The 26,918-nt window shown below is 39.5% G+C and overlaps 1 protein-coding gene across 2 annotated transcripts in view; it reads right to left on the bottom strand.

Moving 5' to 3' along the window:
* Positions 1-658: 658 nt before the first annotated feature.
* The window catches only part of nup62l (nucleoporin 62 like), a 32,779-nt gene continuing 6,519 nt past the window's right edge, over positions 659-26,918 (bottom strand). For both annotated transcript variants that reach the window (XM_073058479.1, XM_073058480.1), the window contains 10 exons: positions 25,825-25,914; positions 21,256-21,363; positions 19,608-19,712; positions 15,227-15,431; positions 12,131-12,275; positions 9,718-9,767; positions 4,794-4,928; positions 3,832-3,943; positions 2,370-2,436; positions 659-836 (listed from right to left, as the gene is read on the bottom strand). In XM_073058479.1, coding sequence (XP_072914580.1) covers positions 745-836; positions 2,370-2,436; positions 3,832-3,943; positions 4,794-4,928; positions 9,718-9,767; positions 12,131-12,275; positions 15,227-15,431; positions 19,608-19,712; positions 21,256-21,363; positions 25,825-25,914 — 1,109 coding nt within the window. In that variant the 3' untranslated portion in view covers positions 659-744. The remainder of the gene's footprint in view (positions 837-2,369; positions 2,437-3,831; positions 3,944-4,793; positions 4,929-9,717; positions 9,768-12,130; positions 12,276-15,226; positions 15,432-19,607; positions 19,713-21,255; positions 21,364-25,824; positions 25,915-26,918) is intronic.

Below are 26,918 nucleotides of genomic sequence, written 5' to 3'. Positions count from 1 at the left end.
ATGCCTGAAATAAATATGCTAATTACAGCCAAGTCAGATATATATCAAGTTGTGAGTGCACAATATGCAATCAGCTTTCTCCAAAACCAGTGAAAGAAGTTGCTTATCCGAGTCATTATTGCCTTGTTTCTTTTCTCAAGGTACTCACTAGTTTTCAGAGTTGACTGAATAGGTGTTCTCTAGCTTACTTTATAATATGATGGCTGTGCTGAAATATTTTTGTGACTGTTAAATATTCTAATAGTGGGATAATTCAAGCCTTTATAGCAAGATCTCACCACTGTAAAGCCAAGCACATTTGGATTCCAATTATAGCTTTAAATGGAATAACAGGAAAGACTTCCCCTTCAAAATTTCACAATAGGAAACTACCAGACATTCCCAGGGTTTTACACTTTGATGACCCGCTTCATCTGGCTGAGGGTAAGGCATCAGTAATGTAGGTGTCAATGTCTTCAAGTTTTCCAGAAACAACTTCCAAACCTCTCACTGACACTCTTAACAGGAAATTTCCTCACCCCCTTCCTCTAATGTTATTTCAAGCTTCTGTTCCAGCATGGTATGCACCCACATTCCCCTCGCAGAACTAGTCAGCACATTCTTTACATTCCTACTAATCAAAACCCTGCCCTACATCAAATCAGCACACAGAGATCTGTTTCTGCTGAAGTGACAATCATATTCTTTATTTTAAAAAAGCTGATAAAAAGGTACAGGTGTTTACAGTAAGTGAAATATCAGTGTCTAGTCAAATGTAATTCTGTAGTTTCGTTCCTGCTCCTTCCGCCGCAATTCAAATTGCTTCGAGACATCCTCCACTTTCTTCTGCAGCAAGACTGACAAAAAGCATAAAAAAAAGTTAGCCTTAAATATACAGGTTTACAAAAAGTATAATGCCAACAAGACAGCACAAACTGACTCAAGGTGTGCACCCCTTTGAACTATCATCATGTTACAGTGACCTTTGCAGTAGGATACACGAGATGGCAAAAACACAGGCATCCTGGGCTATCCTCACTGTTCCTACTTCAAGAGCTACAACATCTAATTCCATCAGGCTGAGATCATAAGTTCCTGTTGGGTCTGGACTCAATACTGGGCAATTCCCTACCACAGCAGTGCAGAATATGAAAATGTGACATTGTCCAAATAAATTCCCTAGGGACAGCAGGCCAAATCAAGCCTCCAAGAGTTCAATGCATGGACTCAGAAACCTGGACAACTCCTTGTGAACTTTCAAAGCAACAATGCACCAGGAAGAAGTATTATTTAAAACACAGATGCAGGAAGGTACAAATTAATGATGCAAGTTGAAGAACAAAATAAGTGTCTTCTTCAGCTCTTTCCTTAGAGTACCCTCTGCAGTAGCAACACTCAACTTGACCCAAATTTTGGAGAATTCAGATTTGAGACTTAAAGGATCACCAAATAAGTACGAGGTTTTAAAGAATGTGATATTTAAACATCAAAAAGATTTAAACACCAATTCTTTGTCTTCATTATCTCACTTTTTTCTTTATTTCACCAATTGAGTTCTTTGTCTTAAGCAATCCTCAGTAGAGGAAAGGAAAAGTGAGAGAAGGCGGCGTGGCTCGAGAAAATGGGTCAAAACATCTAATGGAGTGGAGGAAATGGGGAGAGTCCAATGTTGGGGAGTGACAGAGGGGAGGGGAGAGAGGAAGAAAATAGGGAGTAGACACATCAGAGTTTACTTGGAGCTATGTGTGTAAATGGACAGTTTTTTTCAGTGTATGATGGGATAGTATCTGTCTGTGTCTGCACTTATTTGTGCATTCGACCCAAGTAACAGAGGCTGTTGTGTAATCTTTTTGGACCTCTGTGTCACTGACCAAAGCTTTGAACTGAGCTTCAACAGTTGTAATGGGATTTTCATAGGCAAGCCAGGACCTCCATTTATTGTTCTACTTGAAAGGAGTCTTTTCCATCTACCTAAGCACTACAAGCATGTTATACGCTATAATCTCTTGAATGTGGCTCCAGTCCATAGCGATGTAACTTATAAGTAAAGATTAACTGCACTATGAAAGAACAAAACTGACGGAAGAAAAAACATGACTGGAGGAATTCAGCAGGTTGAGCAGCATTTGTGGGGATGGGGGGGGGGAGAGGAATAGTTGCTGTTTCAGATCTCCTGAAATGTAGGCAATAGTTTCTCTTGGAGTTTTTTCTTCTTTCCGAATTCCAGCATTCTTGTGTCTCCAATAAGATTAATTGGAACAGAATCAAGGTATGCCGATCACCACCTGCAGGAACTGACATCTTCTATTTTGTTTGAATATGAGAGTATACTTTATACATGAATAAATTTGAATACCTTAAAGACAACCCATGAAATGTGTAATAAGTACCTGAACTCTGGTCAATCCACTGCAGTGAATCCATGTGGGCATTAAGAATTTTGCAGATTTGTTGCAACTGGAACAAAGAGCCAAATATGAGAAATTAATTTGATGGTATAATAAAGCTTGTAATTCATTCTGAAATCTCAGTGGCAATTTCTCCATGCAGTGCCAATATTAAATGCTTGTCTTTTGATCAATGGACGATGCCTAGTCTAATTGCAGAGTTGCATATATGCAGCATATGGCAACAGTACAGGAGTGTGAACATGCACAGAAGGTTTCCAGTTCAATTAATATCTCAACTGGTAAAGTGGAACGTCTTATTTTAAACATCAAGGCATAAAATGCAATACATTTAAATGATTGTTATTTTTTATAGCTTGATTGGCTGAAGGAAGTTTAGATTTTAAATCATTTGCTATTGTCCTTCATAATATTTGTCATATTCTATGTGTCTCATGAACACTATTATTACACAGCAAGACTTAAGACTAATTGGCCCATTAAGTCTGCTTCATTTCCCACTCAGCCCCAAACTCCTGCCTTCTCCCCATATCTGTTCATGATCTGATTAATCAAGAATATAACACCATTAGAAATAGGATCAGAATTAGACCATTCTGCCGCACTAGGGGGAAGAAAAAACAATAAATTCTCTATAAATTTGTGATACTGGAACTACCACTGATCACCAACCATTTGAACTAGCAAAGATCACAGGTGGTTAAGCTGAAATCTGAACCAACATTATGTTCATCTCAATTGTGAACTTTAGATTGATCAACATACCATATAATCAGACCAGTCACATTATTTGTGTATTTTAACTGTAAAGTCTTAATGTTGCAATGAAACACTATATCAACCTTAGAATAAGTTGGGACAAAACAAACCTCAGCTATTTTAGATTCTGAGTGAATGAAATACTGCTCCCAGTGGTTGGTGAATTGGCCAAGGGACCTTCAGGTTTTCAGCAGGGAACAGTCCACACTAAGGAACTAATAGAACATGCTATGTTTCAGCATTAGGGAGTTGATGAGAATGTGGAGAGAGTAAAAACTGGTATTAAAACGTGGGATTAGTATAAACGTGCGGTTGATTTTCAATGCCGTTGCCATGCTGCATCTCTCCAGCTGGTTGAGTCAGAGATGCTCCACATGGATTCTGCCACTCACCTATGCCTTAGGCGTAAATTTCAACGACCAATTAACCTATCAACCTCAACACCACTGGGATTTGGGAGGAAACCAGGGCACCTGAGCAATGTGAAAACTCCACTCAGCCATCACCCAAGGTCAGAATCAGCACTGTGAGCAGCTCTACTAATTGCATCACTGGCCACCCCAAAAATAAGTACATAATAATATATTTTAAAGGTGGCTAGACAAACAGCTGTAAACCTGCACAGGTCTAATGGATGAGTTAGCCATTGTGCAATTCTGAACTGATTAACAGCGTATCCACGTACCGGATCACTGACTTCAGAAGAGCTGTTGCTGGTGTTCAGATGTTGGATAATTTCCTTCAGATCCTGGGCCATCCTCTTCAACTGAGCATCAATATTCTCTGCCAACTTGTATCTAGATAGCAACAGCAAACAAAGTTATTGTTTTATATTTTCTCTCAGAAGAAGATGGTAACTATCATCAGGAGCTCCTGCTCTCCCCAACTCTTTTCCAACACTCCTTTACCAGTCAACCATCTAAGAGAAGAGAAGAGGATATGAATTAGGGGCAGTCTTAACTACATTGTGTAACATAAGAACAACTGGCTTTCCACAATAAACATCTGAACCAAATCTGTCACCAGGCCAATAGCTCCAATCATGCAGAAGATTCAAGTATCACAATACATCACTTCGAGATCACTTCATGCATCACTTTATGGTGAACATTATAATCCCTAATAGAAACAGAAAATCTTGAAAACATTCTGTGGACTAAGAATAAGTCCTTGGTTAGATCCTAGTGCAGTGCTTCATCAAAACCAAGCACATCATACTAAGAAACTGCAGAAACCATTCCAGTCACAAGTCTGAGTATCTTGTCAGTTAGGATCCCAAATTCTTTCAGCTCCTTACCACCAACCATTCAACTCAACATGCCACGTACTCCTGTGTCATTCTAAATTTTTGCAAAGTGATGCATTAGACGGTTTCCAAAATCCCTCCCTAGTGTTAGCAAATTATCATTGAATAGAGAGAGTGTTATAACTCATTTTTGAAAAAGATACATCAGGATTCATTTCAAAACCACAATTTGATCTAAACAAGATTGTGGAACATAGAACACAGAACAGTACAGCACAGGAACATGCCATTTGGCATGTTAAGAGAGCACTAAATTTTACTCAATATGTAATATTCCTAGCAAAGGAGAGCCTTACTCTGCATCCAACCCATGATATTTTCAAACAACATCTGACACTCACGTGTGCTCTCGCTCTTCATCTGCATGTTGCAAGTAAATAGTGCCGTGATGGTCCCTGACCGACTCTTCCAGCGGAGCCAGCAGGTCTTCCAGTTCCTTTTGCTGAGACAAAATGAAGTCAAGTTCTTGGTCCAACCTAGAAGACAGATGCAGACATGCTCACTAAAAATTATAAGTTATATTCTCTCATTTAATAGGATCAAGTGGAACCAGAGGTGTTGTTTCTCCAATTTTCAATGCAGAAATTGAAATCATTTAAACAGGCAAGTTATCCAAATGTAAGAAATCTTGACATATATTGCAGTGATATACTTGTTATTGAGGGATTCATCTCTAATCCTTCAATTTGAAACAGCTGAGAAACTCCACTAGAAAATCCCTCAATCTACTAACAAGGAATACAAGGTTGGTTGATGCATCCCTTTCTCCTCATTATTTAACCCAGGTATTAATACAGTATGCCAGTTTTACACCCTCTCCAAAGCCAATACGTGAGGGAGCTGGAAGAACCAGATGCAACACCAGTGAACCATTACAAAATTCATTGATTACTTCTGGCTTTAAATTCCAGCACTCCTTGGACTAAAGGCAATTGCATTAGCCCTTTACATTATCTGTTCATAAGCTACCCACCAGATCTCAATGACATCCTTACCAGGCCTCTAAATCGTGCCATTTCCCTAACTTCAGCTTTGTCATTCAGAAACCACTTGAACTTTTAATCAAAGCAAGTGATGCTGTATTTTCACATGGAGCTCCATCTGCCCATTTTATCCAATGATTTAAAGGATCAATTATACTTCACAAATTTCTTCTTCCATTATTTTAGACTATTATCTGCTTTACCCAAACATCAGTGGAATTAAACATACAACATTCATGAGGGTGATACTTCAGCAAAATCAGTACACTGGAACAGCAAATTTGTTTAGTTCACATTCAGAGTGGGGTGATTTTCATAGCTCAAACACTTTACAGATGCATAAAATCAGATATAAAGCACACCAAATAGAAATAACTTTCTAACATTCCATTAACGATAGATGTGTCTCAAATTTTCAGTGCCAGACATGGTAAATAAGCAAAACTACTGGACCACAACATTAGGGATAAAGCATAGATAAAGCAACTGGCTCTTCAGTGATCAAACCTTGATCATTAATATAAATTTTTTCTATCCTATCTCATTTCCTTCCTACATATTATGGAGCAACTGAGAGTGGCCAATTAACTTACCAAACCAGACATCTGTGGAATTTGGGAATAAACTTGAAAAACCAGAGGAAACGTTTGTGGACGAAGGGAGAACGTACAAGTTTCACGCAGACAGCACTGACACACCTCGCCTTGTCCACAGATAGAAGTGAAAGACTCAAGACCTACATGGATAGCCTCTACTTGCAGTACAGTGTGAACAGAACAACGCACTTAACAATTTAAAGCCAATTAAACTGGCTGCTGGTAGAATTGCTCCTGAGAGGAGCTCTATTAGAATAGTAACAGCATGCGAATCACAGTATATTCACAGCATGGAACTAAGGCTACGTCCACACCAGACTGGATAATTTTGAAAACGTCGGTTTCGTGTAAAAGCGATAGGCGTCCACACCAGGCGTTTTTGAAAATACCTCCGTCCACATTAAAACGGGTATTTGGACAAATCTCCTCCTAATGGGCATGTGCGCAGGACACACCTACAGAAAACAAGCAAAGAGGAAACGGTATACTATGCTATTTCCATTGGTCAAAAACTAGAGTACCTACAAAAACAGCGTAAGAAAGTTTGCAACAATGTCTTCGAGGAATACAAAGAAAGCCTCCGCTGGATAAAGCAGACCGGACTTCTTTGTTTCAACAGACAATGAAGTCGAGCTGCTTCTGCGAGTTACAAACGACTACAAAGTCAGCAAAGCAGTGGAGAACGTGGAGTGGGAGTCCTGCCAAGCCAAATACAACAACACCCTCGACTGCTATAGAGAACAGTACATTTGCTCCGGCACGTCATGACAACGTTTTTAAAAAGCTCCGGTTACCCCATATACACTACACCGCCCAATCGGCGTTTTCAGATTTACACACTCTGGAGACCGTTTTACAGAAGCTCCGTTTTCGAGGGAGGAAAACACCTTTTCAGTGTGGACGGAGGGTCAAAACGAAGAGAAAAAGCTTCGGTTACAGATTTATCCAGTCTAGTGTGGACGTAGACTAACTCTATGCAAGAGAAATTCAGCTGATCTCATTCTCCTGCTCATTCACAGAGCTCTGTCATTTACATTTTAAATATTTATCCTCTTCTCTATCAAATACAACAATAAACCTACCTGCCCTACTACCTTGGCATTATATTCTAGATGCTAACCACTCTGCATGAAATTATTCCTATACCACATTTAGCTTTGTTACCAGTTATCTAGATTCTACATAATCTGGATCCTGATATGTTCTGCTGTCTAGACTCTTAATGATTTTAAAATCTTCTATCAAATAAGGCAAATGTGTGAGTACACCAACAACAAGAGTCAGGGTAGGAAAATAAAAGCACACAAAATTGAAGATGATCAGAGTGTATACAGCATTCATAACTATAAGAATTAACTGCAAAAACAGAAATTAGTAAGATCTAACAGAGACAAGGTCACAAAATGCTCAGATTGGGAATAATTTGCTTTAAACTGATCAGAAAAAAAATGAAATGGAGGTGAATCAGCTATGCAAATACCATTTTGGGTAGTCAGGTAATCAAGTAATTCAATGTGGATAAAACTAAGGAACACAAACAAAACATTGGTGGGAGTTGTCCATGACTCAAACAGTAATGACAATGGAGGCATTGAATAAATCTGGAAATTAAAAGGATAATCCAATCATGAAATGGTTTACTCTAAGGAAGAATGGGCAAACTAAAAATTAGCAGTAATATGGCGAACATTAATGGAATGTATACAAGATTATTTTCTAGGTCAATGTGTTGAGGAAACAATGAGGGAACAGATTATTCTACATCTAGTATTATGAAACAAGAAAGGGTTAATTTATAATACAAATGCTAATATGGTGGTGGAATGTTATTACCAATTAAAAATTATTTATTTCAATTTAAAAACTGGTATCTTTAATCAATAAAAACTATACAAGAGACAACTCGGTCATGTTAGGATACTGGCATTAAAATGCTTAACAGTAAATTAGCATTAGTCTAATATTTAAAGAATTAAATTAGAGTTTAAACAAATATTTCTCCAATTAAGGAATAAAGATCTAGAATGAAAATAGTTCTGCTGTGTCTTTCAAGGAAAAGGTTTGTAACATTATCAAAAAAAAAGCAGCAAGCCTAGAAACGTGAAGGATTTCAGAATTCAGCAAAGTAGCACCAAGATATTGATAAGGGGAAATGGGATCTGAGAATAACCTAGCACTAAACAAGAACAAATTGCAAAAGCTTCTGTAGATACACAGAAAAAGATCACTTAGAGACTGAGTAACTGAAATTATATTGGGGAATAAGGGAATGGCAGGAAGTAAGTGATAATGATATATTTTGAAAGGGCTAACAAGTTGAAACCATACATAATGAAAAGTAGGACTTCAGTGTCTATTGAAGGAAAAGTCAGTCATAGAGTACAGAAACAAGCCCATCATGTCCAAGCTGACAATTTTGCCAATCCACACTAATCCAATGTACTACGTTCAGTCCAAATCCTTCCATGCCTTGCCTATTCAAGAAATGACCATTTATCAATTTGTCAGCATTTTACATATTTTCTCTCAACCATTTCAATCGGCTGATTTAATAAACTGGTATCAAAAATAATCTAATCAAGGAAGGTACACACATAAATGCCTAATCTATCCATATTATTCTCACAAACAACAGACCCATTCTTGCCTCCATAGTGTCCAAGGAGCAGTGCCTCAGAAAGGCAGTGTCCATTACTAAGGACCCTCATCACCCAGGAACATGCCCTGTTCTCATCGTTATGCGCTGGTGATATCAAACCTGATTCTGAGTCTGAAATTGACACACTGTTATTAGACAATCAGAATGCATTAACTACCTGTACACTGAGCTTCAGTCAGGCTCAGTGGCAATACTCAGGAAAGTAGGTTTAAGCTCTGCTCTAGGACTTTCTCCACTTTCAAATGTGGCACATCGGTACAGGACCAAAATGTGCATTGTTGAAAATGTAATCATTTATAAAATCAGCTTCACCTCGCCTGAATGTTATTTATTTAATTGCCAGTACATGAGAAAGGACCATTTGAAGGACAGCAGGGAGCCTTTATAACTTTATAGCACTATCAAAGTCAGATTATTCATCACATATGAGGAACTCTATAAAGTTATCACCACCAGACTGAACAACGTACTGATACAAGATAAAAAAACGGAAAATGATTGAAAAACTCAACATGTAAAGCAGTAAATATGAAAAGAAAGGCAGAAGTTTTGGATCTGGACCTGGATCCTACAGTTAAGGATGCAACCGTTAACTGACAAAGGGTCACAGACTAGACAAATTCACTTAATTCTCTTTCTACAGATGCCGCCTGCCATGCTGATCTTTTCCAGCATTTTGTTTATCGTTTTCAGGTTTTCAACATCAGAAAAAATAAACAAAAAATAAGCAGATACCACTGGACCTCAGTATTGAAAATTGAGGCAGTGCCTCTGTTAGCTATGCCATTGTGCTGTGCCCACAATGGATCTCACAGTTCTCAACCTGGGTTCAATCCTGAAGTCCAGTGTATCTGCTCAGACCAAGTGGGTTGCCCTCAGATACTCCAGTTTCGGATGGTCAGCACGCACACAGTTGGCTCTGGAGCCCATTTCAACACTGTATTATGCCGTGAATCAAAATATCCTGTGTTCCAAAGAATTATGAATCCATGCAGTTAAAATGCTGCAATAGTGAATACAAACTTACCTCTTCTGATCCAGTTTCACCTTCTCTGCCTCTCGGTGTAAAGCAGTGATCTGAGGAGAAAGCAATAGATAAGAGAACAGGATAGTATGGCTTTTAATATTCATTAGTCCCAACTGTTGCAGGCTCCTCTTTGAAAGAGGGATGCTCAATTGAAAAATATGAGCCTTTAAGTCCAAAATCAGATGATACACAAATTAAAGTGCAGTTTATGTATTACAAAAATATATTGTGCGTATCTATAAAAGAGATGTTTTGCATGTCCAATACCACTATCTCAGAACTTTGTGCTTATATTCTCTGTGAAGAATGCCTCTGAGCTCATTGCTAATTTACATGCAGAGCAGAATTCAGACCAATTATTCTCCAGTGTAGATCCCATTCTACAAGATCAACATGGCTATATTTCCCATTTCCAACACCAAGCACATTGGTTATTTCAAGGCAATATTCAGTTGAAATTTTATGTCTACCAGAAGTACAAGAACACAAGTACACACAAGAGAATGGGAGCAAGGTAAGCCATTCAAATATGATTGTAACTGATGCATGCTGGCCTCAATTCTTTTTCCTGTGTCAGTTTCTCATAACCCTTAAATCTTTCAAATATTCATCTACTTCCACCTTAACTCTTCCTCAAGATCTGGCCTCTACCACCCTCAGTGGCAGAGATTCACCAAAGAGGAAACTTTTATCCACTCAGTTTTACATGACTGACCTATTATTCACGACTCTCCCACTAGTGAAAACTTTTTGATATCCAGTTTTTGTCAAGCCCTTTTAAGATCTTTTATAGTTAGGTACGTTCAACACTCATTCTTCTATGCTGCAAAGAAAACTGGCCCAAACTGTTTAGCCTATCTTGATAGGACAACCCTCTCATCCCATGAATTAGCCTGATGGATCTCCTTTGGACTGTCTCCAATATTACTATATTTCTTTGTTGACAGGAGACCAAAACTGGACACAGTATTACAGATGCTATCTATAAATTTGCTGACGATACAACTATTGTTGACAGAATTTCATATAGTGATGACAGGACATACAGGAGTGAGATACATCAGCTAGCTGAGTGGTATCACTGCAACAACCTTGCAGTCAACGTCAGTAAAACCAAAGTAGTGATTCTGGACTTCAGAAAGGGTAAGACAAGGGAACACACACAGTGTCACTACCTCTGAGGTTCTAACCTGGACCCGACATATTGATGCAGCTACAAAGAAGGCAAAGCCAGCGACTATATTTCACTAGGAATCTGAGGAGTTTTGGTATGTCACCAACAACACTCACAAGTTTCTGTAGATGTACTGTGGAGAGTATTCTAACTGGTTGCATCACCGTCTGATATTGGGGGGGTGGGGGGGTAGTAACTGCACAGGATTGAAATAAGCTGTAGAGAGTTATAAACTTAGGCAGCTCCAAAATAGGCACTAGCCTCTGTCGTATCCAAGACATATTCAAGGAATGATGCTCATCAATTCAGGAATAGCTTCTTCCCCCCGCCATCCGATTTCTGAATGGACATTGAATCAATGAACAATGCCTCACCATCTTCTTGTTTCTATTTTTGCACTACCTATTTAACTATATTATATATATAGTTTATACACACGCTTATTTTCATTCAGTTTTTTTCTTTATTGCTATGTATTGCATTGTACTGCTGATGCAAAGACAACAAATTTCAGTGATATTAAACCAGAGTCTGATGTGTCCTCACCAACATCTTTAAGAATGGTAACAAAGCCTCTTTAATCTTAAACTCCAACCCCTTTGCAATAAAGACCAAAATGTCTTTTGACGTAAGCACTTTTTGGACCTGCCAGTTAATGGCTTATGATTCATGCACTTGAGCACTTAGACCCTCTGAACTTCATGCATTTACAGTATCTACTCATTTAGATAATATAGCATCTAGTCTGTCAGTTCTCAATCTAATCACAGTTCCTACAATGCCTCAGGCTCTTCATTTATGCATCAGCCTCCCATGCAGCACCTTGTCAAATGCCTTTTGAAAATCTAAAAAGATGGAAGGCACACTGCTATTGCAGAATAATCATGGTAGTTTCTATTCATTAACTACTGTTACTCGCAAAAGCTCCAAATCCATAAATCATTTAAGGAATTGTGACAATGGGGAAGAAGGAAGATGACGAGGCAGCACAATTGGATATGGTAGTGAAAAAGGCCAGATATTTGTCTTTATCAGCGGTGGCACAGAATATAAGCGATGGGACATCATGTTACAGCTTTATAAAACATTTGTTTGGTTACATCTGGAGTATTGTGCAGTTCTTGTCACAACATTTTAGGAAGGATGTGACTGTGCTGGAGAGGAGATTTACCAGGATGTTTCCTGAACCACTAATACACATTCTACTTTGTGCAACTGGATAGACTGCACTTTGCTCACCTTTTCTCCATTTTCAATCAGCATTCGATCCCAAGCATTGACTTGTGTGGCCTGGTGTAGGAATTGTTTCTCCTGTTCCTCCAGCTCCACACTCCACTTGTTGATCAGACTTTCCAGCTGAGCATACGACATAACTGGAGAGGCACTGCGAACACAAGGAACAAGGCACATAAATTGACAGCTCAGGCAAAACTTCCATAAGTCAACCTCATACCAGTCACGCAGCACTCCCCTCATCAAGTACCAACGGCAGCATTGCCATTCATCAGATAGTGTTGTTATTTGTTGAACAGACTGGCTATCAAAGGCTGAAAGCCAGCTCTCTGAAAGTACCTGATATCCAACACTGGACCAATACACCACAAATGAACATCAGATCACTGTCCCTCAGGCAGTGATCATTTAACCCTGAAGACCTTCACCTACAACCTCCAGCCTTGATCTCCCAAGCTCACAGGACCTGCTTCTACCACCTCACCAATCGACAAGAAGCCCTAGTAGATTTATTCCAGTTTGTTCTTATCCCAAAAAAACTCATATTTGATTGTATTCTTTCTTCCCTTGTTTGATCATCCCATTTAGACTATAATACCTTCTGCAGTTTCTAGGCCCCAACTTGCTTATACTCATCAGAGATGGGCAATTTCTGGACATCTCCATCCTATACCAGAATGGTCTAAGAGCCCTTTATTCTTTCCTGCACCATACCCCATATGAATGTACTTGTTCACTTGATGAACAACTTCTTTAATCCAATTCACTCCCTCCAAATCAAATGTGTAGCTATGTCAACCTGTGTTTTTGTGGGATCTGGAAAAGTCCTTACTCACAATTCCACACTAAATGATTCAGGAACAACTTCTCCTCCGCCATCAGATTTCCGAATGGACAATGAATCCATGTGAACTACCTCACTACTTTTCCTCTCTTTTTTGCACTACTAATTTAATTGTTTTAATATATACTTTTTTTTAATTGAGTTTTCAAATGATTACAGAAGAAAAAAAAAGTTATCAACCCTTCCCCCTTCCCCCCTAACATATCCCTATAGAAGGAAAGAAAAAGAAAGAGAAAAAAAAAGAAAGAAAGAAAGAAAGAATGCCTGGATATCGGAAGATCCCCACATGCTCCATGGAGTTCATAATAACTTTAGTATATATATTTATTTCTTTCCCCAAATAACCAATTATTTTATCTTCGGAGCACCTATATATTTAATCCTGTCTTTTATAGACAATACACAATAGGTGCAGAAGTAGACCATTCGGCCCTTCGAGCCTGCACCGCCATTTTGAGATCATGGCTGATCAATTACTATCAATACCCGGTTCCTGTCTTGTCCTCATATCCCTTGATTCCCCTATCCATAAGATACCTATCTAGCTCCTTCTTGAAAGCATCCAGCGAATTGGCCACTACCTTCCAAGGCAGTGCATTCCAGACCCCCACAACTCTCTGGGAGTAGAAGTTTTTCCTTAACTCTGTCCTAAATGACCTACCCCTTATTCTCAAACCATGCCCTCTGGTACTGGACTCTCCCAGCATCTGGAACATATTTCCTGCCTCTATCTTGTCCAATCCCTTAATAATCTTATATGTTTCAATCAGATCCCCTCTCAATCTCCTTAATTCCAGCGTGTACAAGCCCAGTCTCTCTAACCTCTCTGCGTAAGACAGTCCAGACATCCCAGGAATTAACCTCATGAATCTACGCTGCACTTCCTCTACAGCCAGGATGTCCTTCCTTAACCCTGGAGACCAAAATTGTACACAATACTCCAGGTGTGGTCTCACCAGGGCTCTGTACAAATGCAAGAGGACTTCCTTGCTCTTGTACTCAATTCCCTTTGTAACAAAGGCCAACATTCCATTAGCCTTCTTCACTGCCTGCTGCACTTGCTCATTCACCTTCAGTGACTGATGAACAAGGACTCCGAGATCTCTTTGTATTTCTCCCTTACCCAACTCTACACCGTTCAGATAATAATCTGCCTTCCTGTTCTTACTCCCAAAGTGGATAACCTCACACTTATTCACATTAAACGCCATCTGCCAAGTATCTGCCCACTCACCCAGCCTATCCAAGTCACCCTGAATTCTCCTAACATCCTCATCACATGTCACACTGCCACCCAGCTTAGTATCATCAGCAAATTTGCTGATGTTATTTTCTATGCCTTCATCCAAATCGTTAACGTAAATGGTAAACATCTGTGGTCCCAATACCGAGCCCTGTGGCACCCCACTAGTCACCACCTGCCATTCCGAGAAACACCCATTCACCGCTACCCTTTGCTTTCTATCTGCCAACCAGTTCTCTATCCATATCAATGCCTTCCACCCGATGCCCTGAGCTTTGATTTTACCCACCAATCTTCTATGTGGGACCTTATCAAATGCCTTCTGAAAATCGAGGCACACTACATCCACTGGATCTCCCCCGTCTAACTTCCTGGTTACATCCTCGAAAAATTTCAACAATAAGGGCACCAAATTTTCAGAAATGTTTCATATTTATCTCTTAAATTATAAGTAATTTTTTCAAGTGGAATACAGCTGGAAATTTCATTCTTCCAACGATCTATACTTAAGTATGAATCCGATTTCCAAGTAACTGCAATAGCCTTATTGGCTACTGCCAATGCAATTTTTATGAATTCTTTCTGATATTTATTCAATTTGGGTTTCGGTTTTAAAAACTTTTTGGACAAATTTAAGAGTTTTAATATATACTTCCTATTGTAATTTATAGCTACTATTATGTATTCCAAAGAACTGTATGTATTCAAAACAACATATGGCAGAAATATTACATTTGATTTTGAGTTCCCCCTCACATTTTTCTTCAAAAGATTCTGAAGAGTATTAATCCTGTTTCCCCGTCCACAGATGCCATCTAATCTGCCAAGCAGTTCCAGCACTTTATGTTCATATAAATCAGACTTTACAATCACAGGTTTTTAAAATTTTGCTTTTCCATTTCAATTTACATTGAAGTGAGTGTCCCAAGAGCCTCCAACATTTGGAAGCAACCTCAGATTTTAAACTCCTGTATAGACTAAGGAAAAAAAAATATCGAGGAGCAGTTTCTCTTACCTGGTTGTAACAGCAGCACTGCTGGTGGATGCACTGGTAGTTGCAGTGGTGCAAAAAGTTGTGGTGCTAACTGTTGCAGTACTACTCACACTTGCAGTTGTCCCAGATGGACCTGGTGTCATAGAGAAACTTACTGGTGTCTTCAGGCCCAATGAAAATCCAGTGGTTGTCGCAGCAGCAGCAGCAGCAGCAGGGGTGCTAGAAGCTACAAAACAAAACCCAGGTGTTAAAACTTTAGTCACAAGAGTATACACATACATAATCAAGAAATACAGGACAACTAAAATACTCCATCTTGAGACAAAGGTAGAATTCTTGCACAGGCAATGTGTGAGTTGACAATGGATGTGTTTTCCAATATTAAAGTTACAAGAAGTGGTGCAGGTACACTAAGTGAGGTAGTTTTGGTCCCCATATTAAAAAAAACAATATAGTAGCACCATCAAATAGTGTAATCATTCTATTTGATATGGTCTGAAAATGAACACCATTATCCAATTGAAGCCATCACTCTACTGACCAACAAGATCACAGTGCCGTAGAAACATAGAAAACCTACAGCACAATACAGGCCCTTCCATCCACAAAGCTGTGTCGACCATGTCCCTACCTTAGAACTACCTAGGCTCTACCCATAGCCCTCTATTTTTCTTAAGCTGCATGTAGCCATCCAGGAGTCTCTTAAAAGACCCTATCGTATCCGCTTCCACCACTGCCGCCAGCAGCCCATTTCACACACTCACCACTCTGTGTAAAAAAACTTACCCCTGACATTTCCTCTGTACCTACTTCCAAGCACCTTAAAACTATGCCCTCTCGTACTAGCCATTTCAACCCTGGGGAAAAGCCTCTGACTATCCACATGATCAATGCCTCTCATTATCTTATACACCTCCATCAGGTCACCTCTCATCCTCCGTCATTCCAAGGAAAAAAGGCCGAGTTCACTCTAGGTTATCTCATAAGACATGCTCCCCAATCCAGGCAACATCCTTGTAAACCTCCTCTGCACCCCTTATGGTTTCCACGTCCTTCCTGTAGTGAGGCGATCAGAATTGAGCACAGTACTCCAAGTGGGGTCTGACCAGGGTCCTATATAGCTGCAACATTACAACTCGGCTCTTAAACTCAATCCCACGATTGATGAATACCAATGCACTGTATGCCTTCTTAACCATATGACACTTATTCTCAATACTTGATCACTTAAAACCACCCTTAGCTTGTAATGAAACTACCAAGCTGGGCACTTCAAATCCTAACCATGTGTTGTTTTTAAGGTTTCCTACAACCAGAGGTAATAACTTTATTTCTAAGCTCCTACATGTCAACTCTTAAGCTAATGGAAATCCTTGAATAGCTTTCAATTTGCAAACACATGAAGAAAAATCCCAAATTACAAAAACTGAGATCCTATAACCTTTGTCAACTTATAGTTTAATTCCAGTTGCCACTTCCAAGGATTTCTGCAAACTACCACAGATCTTGGTGTTCATACCACTTTTGGAAAAGTAAAAACTGGCTTATATTAGAGCACAGAGTCATAGAAAAGTACAGCACAGAAACAAGCCCTTTGGTCCATCCTGAACCATTTACTCTGCCTAGTCCCATCAACTTCTCTTCATTTTTTAACAAAAAGCATTATCTCTTATATTGAACACCAATGAATCTGCCAACTGATGTCCTCCTAAAGCCAGTGACCATCTTTCATGTGGGAAATTACATTTCCAGGTTGCATGCTTTCAATAAATTTCAAAATTGTGTCCATACCCAGTGACCCAAGATTATAATACAGATTTAAAAAAAGTTCTGGATGTTAGTTTTGCCTGTTCTACTTACTTACTTAAAGTAACACTCTTTAAAATCTATTAATTGCCGTCACCTCTTAAAGCAATGCTCACCCTCCCTGGAGCTCCACTTTTCTATCTGAACATTTTTATAACTACATAAAACGGAGTTCTAGAGACAATAGCATTTCTAAACTTCTTGCAATCACAACTGAGATTCCCAATCCGTGGGAAAGGGAAACTAATTCAATCTGCAGATCTTCAACTGTCCATGGGACTTTAGTACTGTTGACCACACCATCTTCTTCCCAACACTTCTCCATTATTACTTAGCTTAACATTACTTGCCTGGTTCCACTCTTGACAATGAGGTTGTTATACAGAGAATGATCCACAATGGTCTCTCCCTTCACCAATTAAATACTTCTGATGCCCTGGGATCTCTCTCTTGGTTACTTCCATTTCTCATATACAGGTCACTCCTTAGCAACACCATCCAAAAACATGCCAGGCCCTACATACATGTGAACAAGGTCCATTACTACCTCATGACCATCTCGTTCAAGCCTCCCTCAACTTTAAAGTGACAAAATCTATCTGACCTCATAATGAGTATTAGTCAGCAATTACCAAAACATACACTCAGTGACCAATTTATTAGGTATACCCTTTAACCAACCCAGTGTGGTCTGCTGCTGCAGCCCATTCACTTCAAGGTTCAACGTGTTGTGTACTTGCAGATGCTCTTCTGTACACCACTGTTGAAACATGTAGTTATTTGAGTTACTGGCGCCTTCTTGTCAGCTTGAACCAGTTTAGCCATTCTCCTCTGACCTCTCAAAGTAACAGCACAGAACTGCCACTCATTGGATTTTTTTTTTGTATTTCACACCATTCTCTATAAACTCCAGAGAACACAGTGCATGAAATAAAAACATCAGTAGCTTCTGAGATACTCAAGCCATCGTGTCTGGCACTATTCCATGGACAAAGTCATTCAGACATTTCTTCCCCATTCTGATGTTTGGTCTGAACAATAACTGAATGTCTTGGCCTTATCTGCATGCTTTTATGCACTGTGTTGCTGCCACATGACTGGGTGATTAGATACTTGCATTAACGAGCAGGTGTAAAGTGGCCACTGAGCGTAGTTCTTAAAAGTAGAGAGGAAACATCAACGTGTCATATTCAAATATAAAGGAAGTAATCTAACTATCATAAGTAATCCACATGCATCAAGGGGCTTCTATCTGGTAGCACTCCATCACCAAGTTCAAAAGCATTCCTACACAGTGCGCAGAGACTGCTGTATTCTTAGTGATGCTGAAGCACTTTACTCTGAAATAACTTGGCACTATTTTGCAGACTAGTGGAGTTTACTCTCACCATCTTAATTTTTATTTTTCAATCACTGAGATTACCTGAATGTGATAGTGAAACTCTGGGTACTCGTTACATGTTATTTGACACACCTACAAATAGTTTCCTACATTTCAACAGCCATGTTTCAGTTTCATTTCATTGACTGTAAAGTATCCTGGACTTCCAGAGGCAGTGAAGAGGGCCCAGAACAGCACTGTCAGGGATTCACAAGGACAGAAAGCCCAATCTCACCCAAGTATCTCAACAAGAATGCTAGAGTACAGAACAACTACACTGAATAAAAGTCACTTAGTGTGCTTATTAAAGTTGATGACAGTAGTGTGCATTCTGAGGCTGCAGTGGATATCAGTTTCCTTAATGCACTTGTCCACCTTATCTGATCCTCTAGATGCTCAGTTCCTAGAGTGGCAGATTAACCCACAGTATTTACAGTGCACGGTGGCGTAGTGGTTAGCACAAAACTTCCAGTACCTGTAACCCAAGTTCAATTCCCAATTCCGTCTGCAAAGAGTTTGCACGTTGTCACCGTGACCACGTGGGTTTCCTTTGGGTGCTCCAGGTTTCTCTCACAGTCCAAAGACCGATAGGTTAATTGGTTACTGTAAATTGTCCTGTGATTAGGCTAGGGTTAGATTGGGGTATTACTGGGCTGGAAAGGCCGATTCTGCGCAGTACCTCAATAAATAAGTAAATATTTTGACTGGACTTTAATCATCTCAAATTAGAGGATCATAGACAAAGCATGGAAACAGGGCCATCAATCCACCAAGTCGGCACTGACCATCTAATGCCCATTCACACCAAACCCTGCACGAATCACCCTTTAGTCTTCCATCCCATATTAACTTCCCCATTCCCTATCCAATTCCTTCTGCTCACCCCACACACTAGGAATAATAATTCATAGTGGCTGATTAATATACCAGACCACACATCTTGGGATTTAAGAGGAAATCAACATGGTCACAGAGTGAATGTGCAAGCTCCACATAGACTACATTGGAGGTTAGGTTCAAACCCAAGTGTCCGGTACTAAGAGGCAATGGAACCACCAGATGCAACACCAAACCAGCGAAGTCTGAAAAGAAACTGAATGTACAAAATCTGGCAAATGATGAAAAAAATGAGCCATGAGCCAGCTTGTCTTTGAACAATACACTACAGAAGGAGTAGTTTGCAAACATACATCCATTAACAGTATCTGTACATACCCAAGGTTGTAGCTGTAGTCAGAGGCAAGGCTGTACCTGTTGGCTTAAACCCAAATGGAGTAGAAGATGTCGAGGCAGCTGGAACTGAAGTAGCATTGCTGGTCACTAAACACATATAGAACTGGGTTAGGAAGAAGTACTGGGTTGATACAGACGCTGAAGATGTATAGATTCACAACAAATTTCAGTTCTCATTGTTATGAACCTGCAGCTAGTTTACTTAATTACTATTATCATGCAGGGTGTAAAATGGGCTATATACTATCTGTCAGCTTCATCTTAAAACAGAATGTTGAAAATACTCAGCATGTTAAGCAGCATCTGTCACATACATACACAATGCTGGAAGAACTCAGGTCAGGCAGCATCCGTGAGAAAAGAGTAGCCAACATCTCGGGCCGAGACCCTTCATCATATACATTGTACCCAGCTACGGTAATCCTATTTATCTGCATTACTAGCCTTCTGTGCATTGGGGATTCAATTATTTGTCATGGTGTTTCTTAAATGCCTCCACCACTTTTACAAATGGCATGCCCCAGACTCTAACCATCTTACATCAAACGTATTAATAAGTGTTCAATAATTATTGGAAAAATTTCTAAAGGACGGAATTAATGTTTGCTTGGAAAATCGTGGCTTTGTGCATACTGCTTCAAATCTAATTAAGATTTTTTTTGAGGAAGTAACTAAGAAAATTGATGAAGACAGGGTGGTAAACATGATTTTAACAGACTTAAGCATGGCTTTTGATCAAGTTTTGTGTGGTAGTCCAGTTAAGGTAAACATCCAACAAACCCAGAATAGATACATCACAATTTAAATAAAGAGTAAGGACTTCGCTAGACTGTAAGCGAATATCACCTAATGGGGATGTTCATTACTGAATTATACAAGGAAAAACCTAATGAAGATGCTATATTCAGCAATGTCCCATTAGCCCTCAAAACAATTCCATGCAAATAATTATATAGAGAAGTCATTATCTCACTTTTGTGTTAACCCCCTTGGACCATGGACAAAGTATCTGTCTCAGGCAATTATGTGCTAACGAAACTGGAACCTGAGTATCACTAAGCACAAAGAAAGGCCTAATAAATCTTATGCAGCAACGAGAATTCCATACACATTTATACAAGTGAAAATAAATCTGCACTGTACCTCAAATCCCTTAAAAAAAAAAGTCAGGGCCTGCATGTATTTGCAGTTTCTCCATTATTGGAACCAAATCAAGTGTCAAGTCATTCTGCAGAATGACCATATGTAAGTAAACTCATTGTTCAAAGTATATTTATTATTAAAGTACGTATGCAGTATACAACCCGAAAATTAAGTCTTCCCCAGATGGTCATGAGACAAAAAAGACAGCAGAAACAAAACGGAAGTGTGTAGAGCCCAATTTTCAGGTCACAAACTATTCAAGAGAATTCAAAATGTGCTCTGCTCTGAGCGCAACCTTGGAAAAGAGTAATTTGATGCACCCAGCCTCCAGGGTCATGAAACAAGATAAGCAAAAGATCAAGACATACTGACTACAGATTACTGAAATAAATCAGTATTTTCACCCAGGTAAGCAACTGAAGAACAGTATTTATAAATGTAAGATTTTGTAATTGCTACTATTACAAACATACCACTGTTGACTCACATGTAAATCCACTAGTCACAGTAGAGGTGGAAGGTTCTGAGCTCACCACTGAAGCAAACAGAGATGGCCCTGCTGAAGATGAACAAGTTGAAGATCCTGTGGTCAAACCTACAGGGACAGAATTTTCAATCTTTGTGAAATTCAGAGGCAAATGTTTCCCAGAATGAACACTAGGCAAGCTTGGACTAGAAGATACTGCTGTTTAAGGGTATTGTTTCACTCATACCAAGGGTTGAATAATGCTTGGAAATATTATCCATAAACATAAACCACTGCTGCAAATGCACTGAGATGGCTTACTTGGATTTTACTAAGGCTTTGACAAGGCCCAGTGTGCCGATCAAGAAGGTTAAGACACAAGGGATCCAAAACTGGTTGGCAAACTGGGTCCAAAAGTGGCTCAGTGAGAGAAAGCAGAGGTTAGTGGTAGATGGGTGTTTCACTGACTGAATGTAAATGTCTTAGATAAGATTACAGGTGGCCGGATTCATTAGTTTGCATATAATATGAAAATTAGAATATTTAAAGCATTATGTACAGCCTGAGTTAGCACACTATAGGAACACAGTGATAGTAATAATGTTATGCCAAAGAGATTCACCAGGAAGTTGTATGGAATCGAGCACTTTGCTTATAAACAGAGATTAGAAAGGGAAGGTTTATAAAATTATGAGGAGCATACAGAGGATATACGAACAATTTTCTCAGGGCAAGGGAGTCTAGAACTAGAGGGGAGAAATTTAAAAAGGAAATCTAATGGGTAAGTTTTTCCAAACTGAGGGTGGTGGTTATCTAGAACAAAGTTATAGAGGCAGATACAATTACAAAGTTTAAGAGGTACTTGGACAAGTACTTTGATAAGAAATAAGTATAGGGTTACAGGCTGAATGCAGGCAATTGAGATTAGTGTAGGCAGGCATCATGGTCAACACGGACAAGAAGGGCTGAATGGTCTCACTCCATGCTGTTCGATTCTATAATTCAAGAGAAATATGGAGATAGGACAAGGCTATATAAAGAAACTCGTTGGCAAGTAGTACCACACTCAGTTAAATCCAAATGCTAAAAATAGGGCATAATCAAAAGAACCCTAAAAGCTTGACACAAGAACAATAATGTATTTGGACAAACTACTGTTCAAGACTCATATCGAATTTTGACTGCTTTCCTGACCAAAACAAAAACAAGCATTCTTTATTAAAGCTTCACTTTGCACAGTGTAAAGGTGGTTAGCAAATAGAAACACTCTGCCTCCATAAAGCCATTTAGCTCATTCTATCACAGAATATTCTACATGCCTCTCCCTACCACCCCAATCTTCCCTCCTACTGAAAACCGAGTTGCATCTTTCACTTTCCCAGTCCTGACCAAGGGTCACAGACCCAATCATTGACTGTTTCAAATTTCCAAAGTTATTTCAGAATTGCTGAGTTTTTCCAGCATTTTTGTCACATAACCCGCCTACACCAAATGGTGAGTTAGCATCTGCGAATGTACTCTAGGAGCAAAACCTACAAGAATACCAAAGATGCACATCAATACCAGAAAGACCTCTTGAAAGTTATCATACCAAAATGTTAATTAGAAGGCACAAGAGAGTACATTTTGTTGGTCATATCAGTGGGTTTTGATGTGAGATAGGCAAATTATAAGTCAATCACTAGGATGGGAGACAGCAGTTGAGGAGGAAATAAATGTTGCAGTAAGGTGACTAAGTCCTGATTTTAAAATTACCCAAAATTTAATGTCAGGTTTAAGTGGTGAGGATGGCAGGCTGGAGATATGTGTCTACCAAAGCAGATACAAGACGCTCCTTTCCTCTGCTAACCTGCAGATCACCCCTGGGTAAGGTATAGTACCTGCTTAGCCCACCACCACCCCAGTCAGGGTCATGTAAACCATAGGAGCAGCCAGTGCATATCACAAGTCCTGGTTACGTGACCACTGACGCCAAACAGACAAGCTCTAAAGAGTATTGATAATGGCTGGGGACACCCGTCTTGTAAAGTCACTGCCCAGAATGTAGTAATAGCAAACCACCTCTGTGAAAAAATGTGCCAAGAACAATCATAGTCATGGAATGATCATGATTGTCTACATCTTGCGACATGGCACATAATGAACGAACTTAAGCAATAATCATTGATATGTACTGGTTAAACCACACCTTGAGATCAAGATATAATTTTGATTTCCATCAGTTCATCATTCACCACAGGGGTTTTCCTACCAACAAAAGCAGTCTTATGTTTATATCTAGTTTTAAAACAGCATAACCCAGGTGTCCCCCAAGAGCAATAATGAGATTTGAAAAGAACACTTAATAAGCCACTAGTTCAGGTAAACAACAGCAAACTAAAAATAGATTTCAAATAGCATGGTACTGTAGTGGTTAGTGTAATGCTATTAGAGCGGCAGGGACCCACATTCAATTCCACTGAGGTATATAAGGAGTTTGTACGTTCTTCCCACAATCACATGAATTTCTTCAGGGTGCTCTAGCTTCCTCCCACTTTCCAAAGATGAATGGGTTAGTAGGTTAATTGGTCAACACAGAAGAGCCTGTTATCATACTCTATCTTTTTTTAAAAAAGTGTCTTCAAGGAAGAGATAAAGGGGCAGAGAAAAGTAAAGGAGAAATTCCTTTGCTTAAAACCCAGGCAAATGAAAGTATATTCCTGAATTTCGACTCAAGGGCACAAGGATGAGGGGTGACCCAGTTGAGGATCAGGAAACACTTAAAACTTGCGAAAACCTACGGCCCACGGTTAAATTTGATTTTGGGCTAGACCAAGTATCCACTACTGTTACGTACCCGTGACACGTGACAGTGGTACCCTTGTCACGTGACTGGGGTTGAAGCTATACTGGACTTGAGGTAATGGTCTTGTGATGGTGGAGTGACGTCATTTTCCCGCCAGTAGAGGTCATGTGACAGGTTTTTTTTAACAGGGTATAAAAAGGAGGACCCCTCCCTGTGAGGAGGGGCAGTTCATGGCTGGATTTGCCATGTTGACTTCATTCCACTGCGTGATTTAATGTTATGACGCAGTTTAGTTGAAAGATGGAAGTTTTATCTAATGCCTAAGGTTTAAAAGGTCATTGCCAGCAGTTTCTTTATAACACTGCTAGTTGAGAATCAGTGGAGAGTGAAGATCGGAGTTCGGGAGTTAAAAGATCAAGGAGAATCGATTTCGACGATGCAACAGGTTCGACCTTGTTTGATCCTTATTCGGAAGGAATTTGTTGACTGTTCTCGTGTTAATCCATGTGAATAGCAGAAAGGATTGGGAACAGTTTTGTAAAGGAAAGGTCAGTGCCTTTAAGCCGTTTCGTTCTTCCTAAATTCTTCGTGGGAAAAGTTCGATTTGGAACTGAAGCAAGATGACGTGAAAGAGAATTTGAATCGTCTTAAAAAGTATCTCTCTTAAATGGACTGTGAGCATTTTGAACTTTTGCAATACTACTTTGAAGAACTGTTTTCGCAACATCGCTTTAAGAACTGTTTAAGCTTCATTGCTTTAAGAACTGTTTGAGCTGCCGCACAGCAGCTGATTTCCGGTTACGTTAGTGATTTGTTTACTTTTGGGGGGGTTTGTTTTTCAGTGTTTAATAAACGTGTTATTGGTTATAAAAACCCCTGCCTAACTCATATATTTATTGTTGCTTGAATCCGTAACTACAAACACCCAAATGAAGTCGCACTAACTGCTGAATGCTAGTCTAGGAATTTGAATAGAGTTGGTTTCGGAGAAAGGGGGAGATTTAAATGGAAAGCACAAGGAAAGGTACTCCACTACACAGAACGGAATTTGCTGCCAGAAGAGATGGTAAAGTCAGATAGAAACACAACTTCTAAGAGGCATTTGGAAAGACAGCCCAATAAGCAAGGAAAGGCAGGATGCAAACTTAATGCAGGCAAATGGACTTAGTATAAATAAGCTCAACAGTCACATGTGCTGGGACAAAAAGCCCATTTATTACTCTGCGACTCGGTTCACAAGTCTCCCCATCCTTGTAGCAACAAAGGGTTTTATTTAATCTGTCAATTTTGCTCATGACGTCAAAGGGTGGGAAACACAATTGGAAAACATCTTGCAAGCACAGGTCCCTCAAATCAGCAACTTTAAACAGCCCTTTCCATCACATTGGTATTTAAAATGAAAAAAACACTCCTGTGCACCCAAGTTCTTCCATCTGGCAGCAATGGGTTTTGGACAATTTCTCCCACACCACACCATCCTCAAAGATGCTCCTCCACTGAAGACAACAAATTGCTTGTTGCTCCAGTCCAGCATCTTCAATATCGTTTAGTCTCCATGGTAATTGGATTAATGACTTACATGTTTCAGTTTGCCAACTAAGTCACAGTTTAACCATATCCATACTAAGATACTGATGAGCTTCTGACTTTCCTCAATCCATGACAACTGGTTATCTCCCATAAATGTCAAAAACTCAGTGTAGCTCTTGCAGTGTGAATTTTTCCACATAAATGCTCTTTAACAACAGAGGCCTAGATTCCTCTCACTGTATTAATAGATGACCACTACATTGGACTCTGCTCACCTGCTGGCTTTGCACCAAAAGGAAGACTCTGTGCAGTTAAAGCTGATGTGGCAGCACTTGATACGGCTGTAGGTGCACCAAAAGAAAAACCTGAAAGATAAAGTAAAAACAGAGGGAGCCTGTGACAATTATTACACAGCAAAACCGCATTGTAGTGTACATCTCTTGAATGGGATGACCCTCCATAAAAGAACAAGCTTTTCAATGTAGAATAAAATGCCAATAATTCATCATCCTCAAGACTGTGGTAATGCTGGACTCTGATATTTTCTGAACGTATTTGTTTTTTAAAAAATATATTATACAGTACAACAATGTCATGATTTTCCCATGAACCTGGAGTGCTTAGAGAGGGCAAAGTTAACAGTGCTAAAGCAAATAGATTCCTAAATAATCAAACATTCAATTCTTACTGTATTGTTCTTCAACAGGACCAAGCAAACATTAGAAATACCAACCATGCATCATTTCACATATCAATTGCATTTGGGGAAGGAAGAGTGGAGGTGGGTCAGTTTACAAAGCAAAGCTGGGGATAGGAGACAGAAGGTCAAGTGATCAGGCGTGCAACTACCAATCATTAGGGAGGATCTTTATGTATTACTGAAAGCAGCATTGTGGGTATAAATCTGGAAATGAAATATGTATCACAGCAGAACCAGGTGATGAGTGCTCAATAAGCATTGGTATGTGTTGATATAAAAGGTGAAAAATAACAGTGGATTCTGAATAGTGCTTAAGATGGTCAGGGCAATACACACCCCATTCATCCTTAACAACTGTGAAGAGGCCAGCTAGAAGTGCCTCGTGGTATATCATACCACAGAGTCATAGTAACAACAGCAGAGACACAGGCCCCTCGACCCATCTGTGCAGAACCATTTAAACTGCCTAGTCCCATTAACCTGCACCAGACCATAGCCCTCCATACCTCGTCTATCAAAATATCCATACAAGCTTCTCTTAAATGTCGAAATCGAGGTTGTATGCACCATTTGCTCTGGCAGCTCATTCCACATTCTCACACTGAGTTTCCACTCATGTTCTCCTTTAACTTTTCACCTTTCACCCTTAACACATGAAATTGAGTATTA

This window comes from Hemitrygon akajei, chromosome 10 (assembly GCF_048418815.1).
Source record: "Hemitrygon akajei chromosome 10, sHemAka1.3, whole genome shotgun sequence".
In the NCBI taxonomy this organism is placed as follows: domain Eukaryota; kingdom Metazoa; phylum Chordata; class Chondrichthyes; order Myliobatiformes; family Dasyatidae; genus Hemitrygon; species Hemitrygon akajei.
The sequence above is the reverse complement of the archived record's forward strand: the minus strand, read 5'-3'. Positions and strand labels throughout refer to the sequence as shown.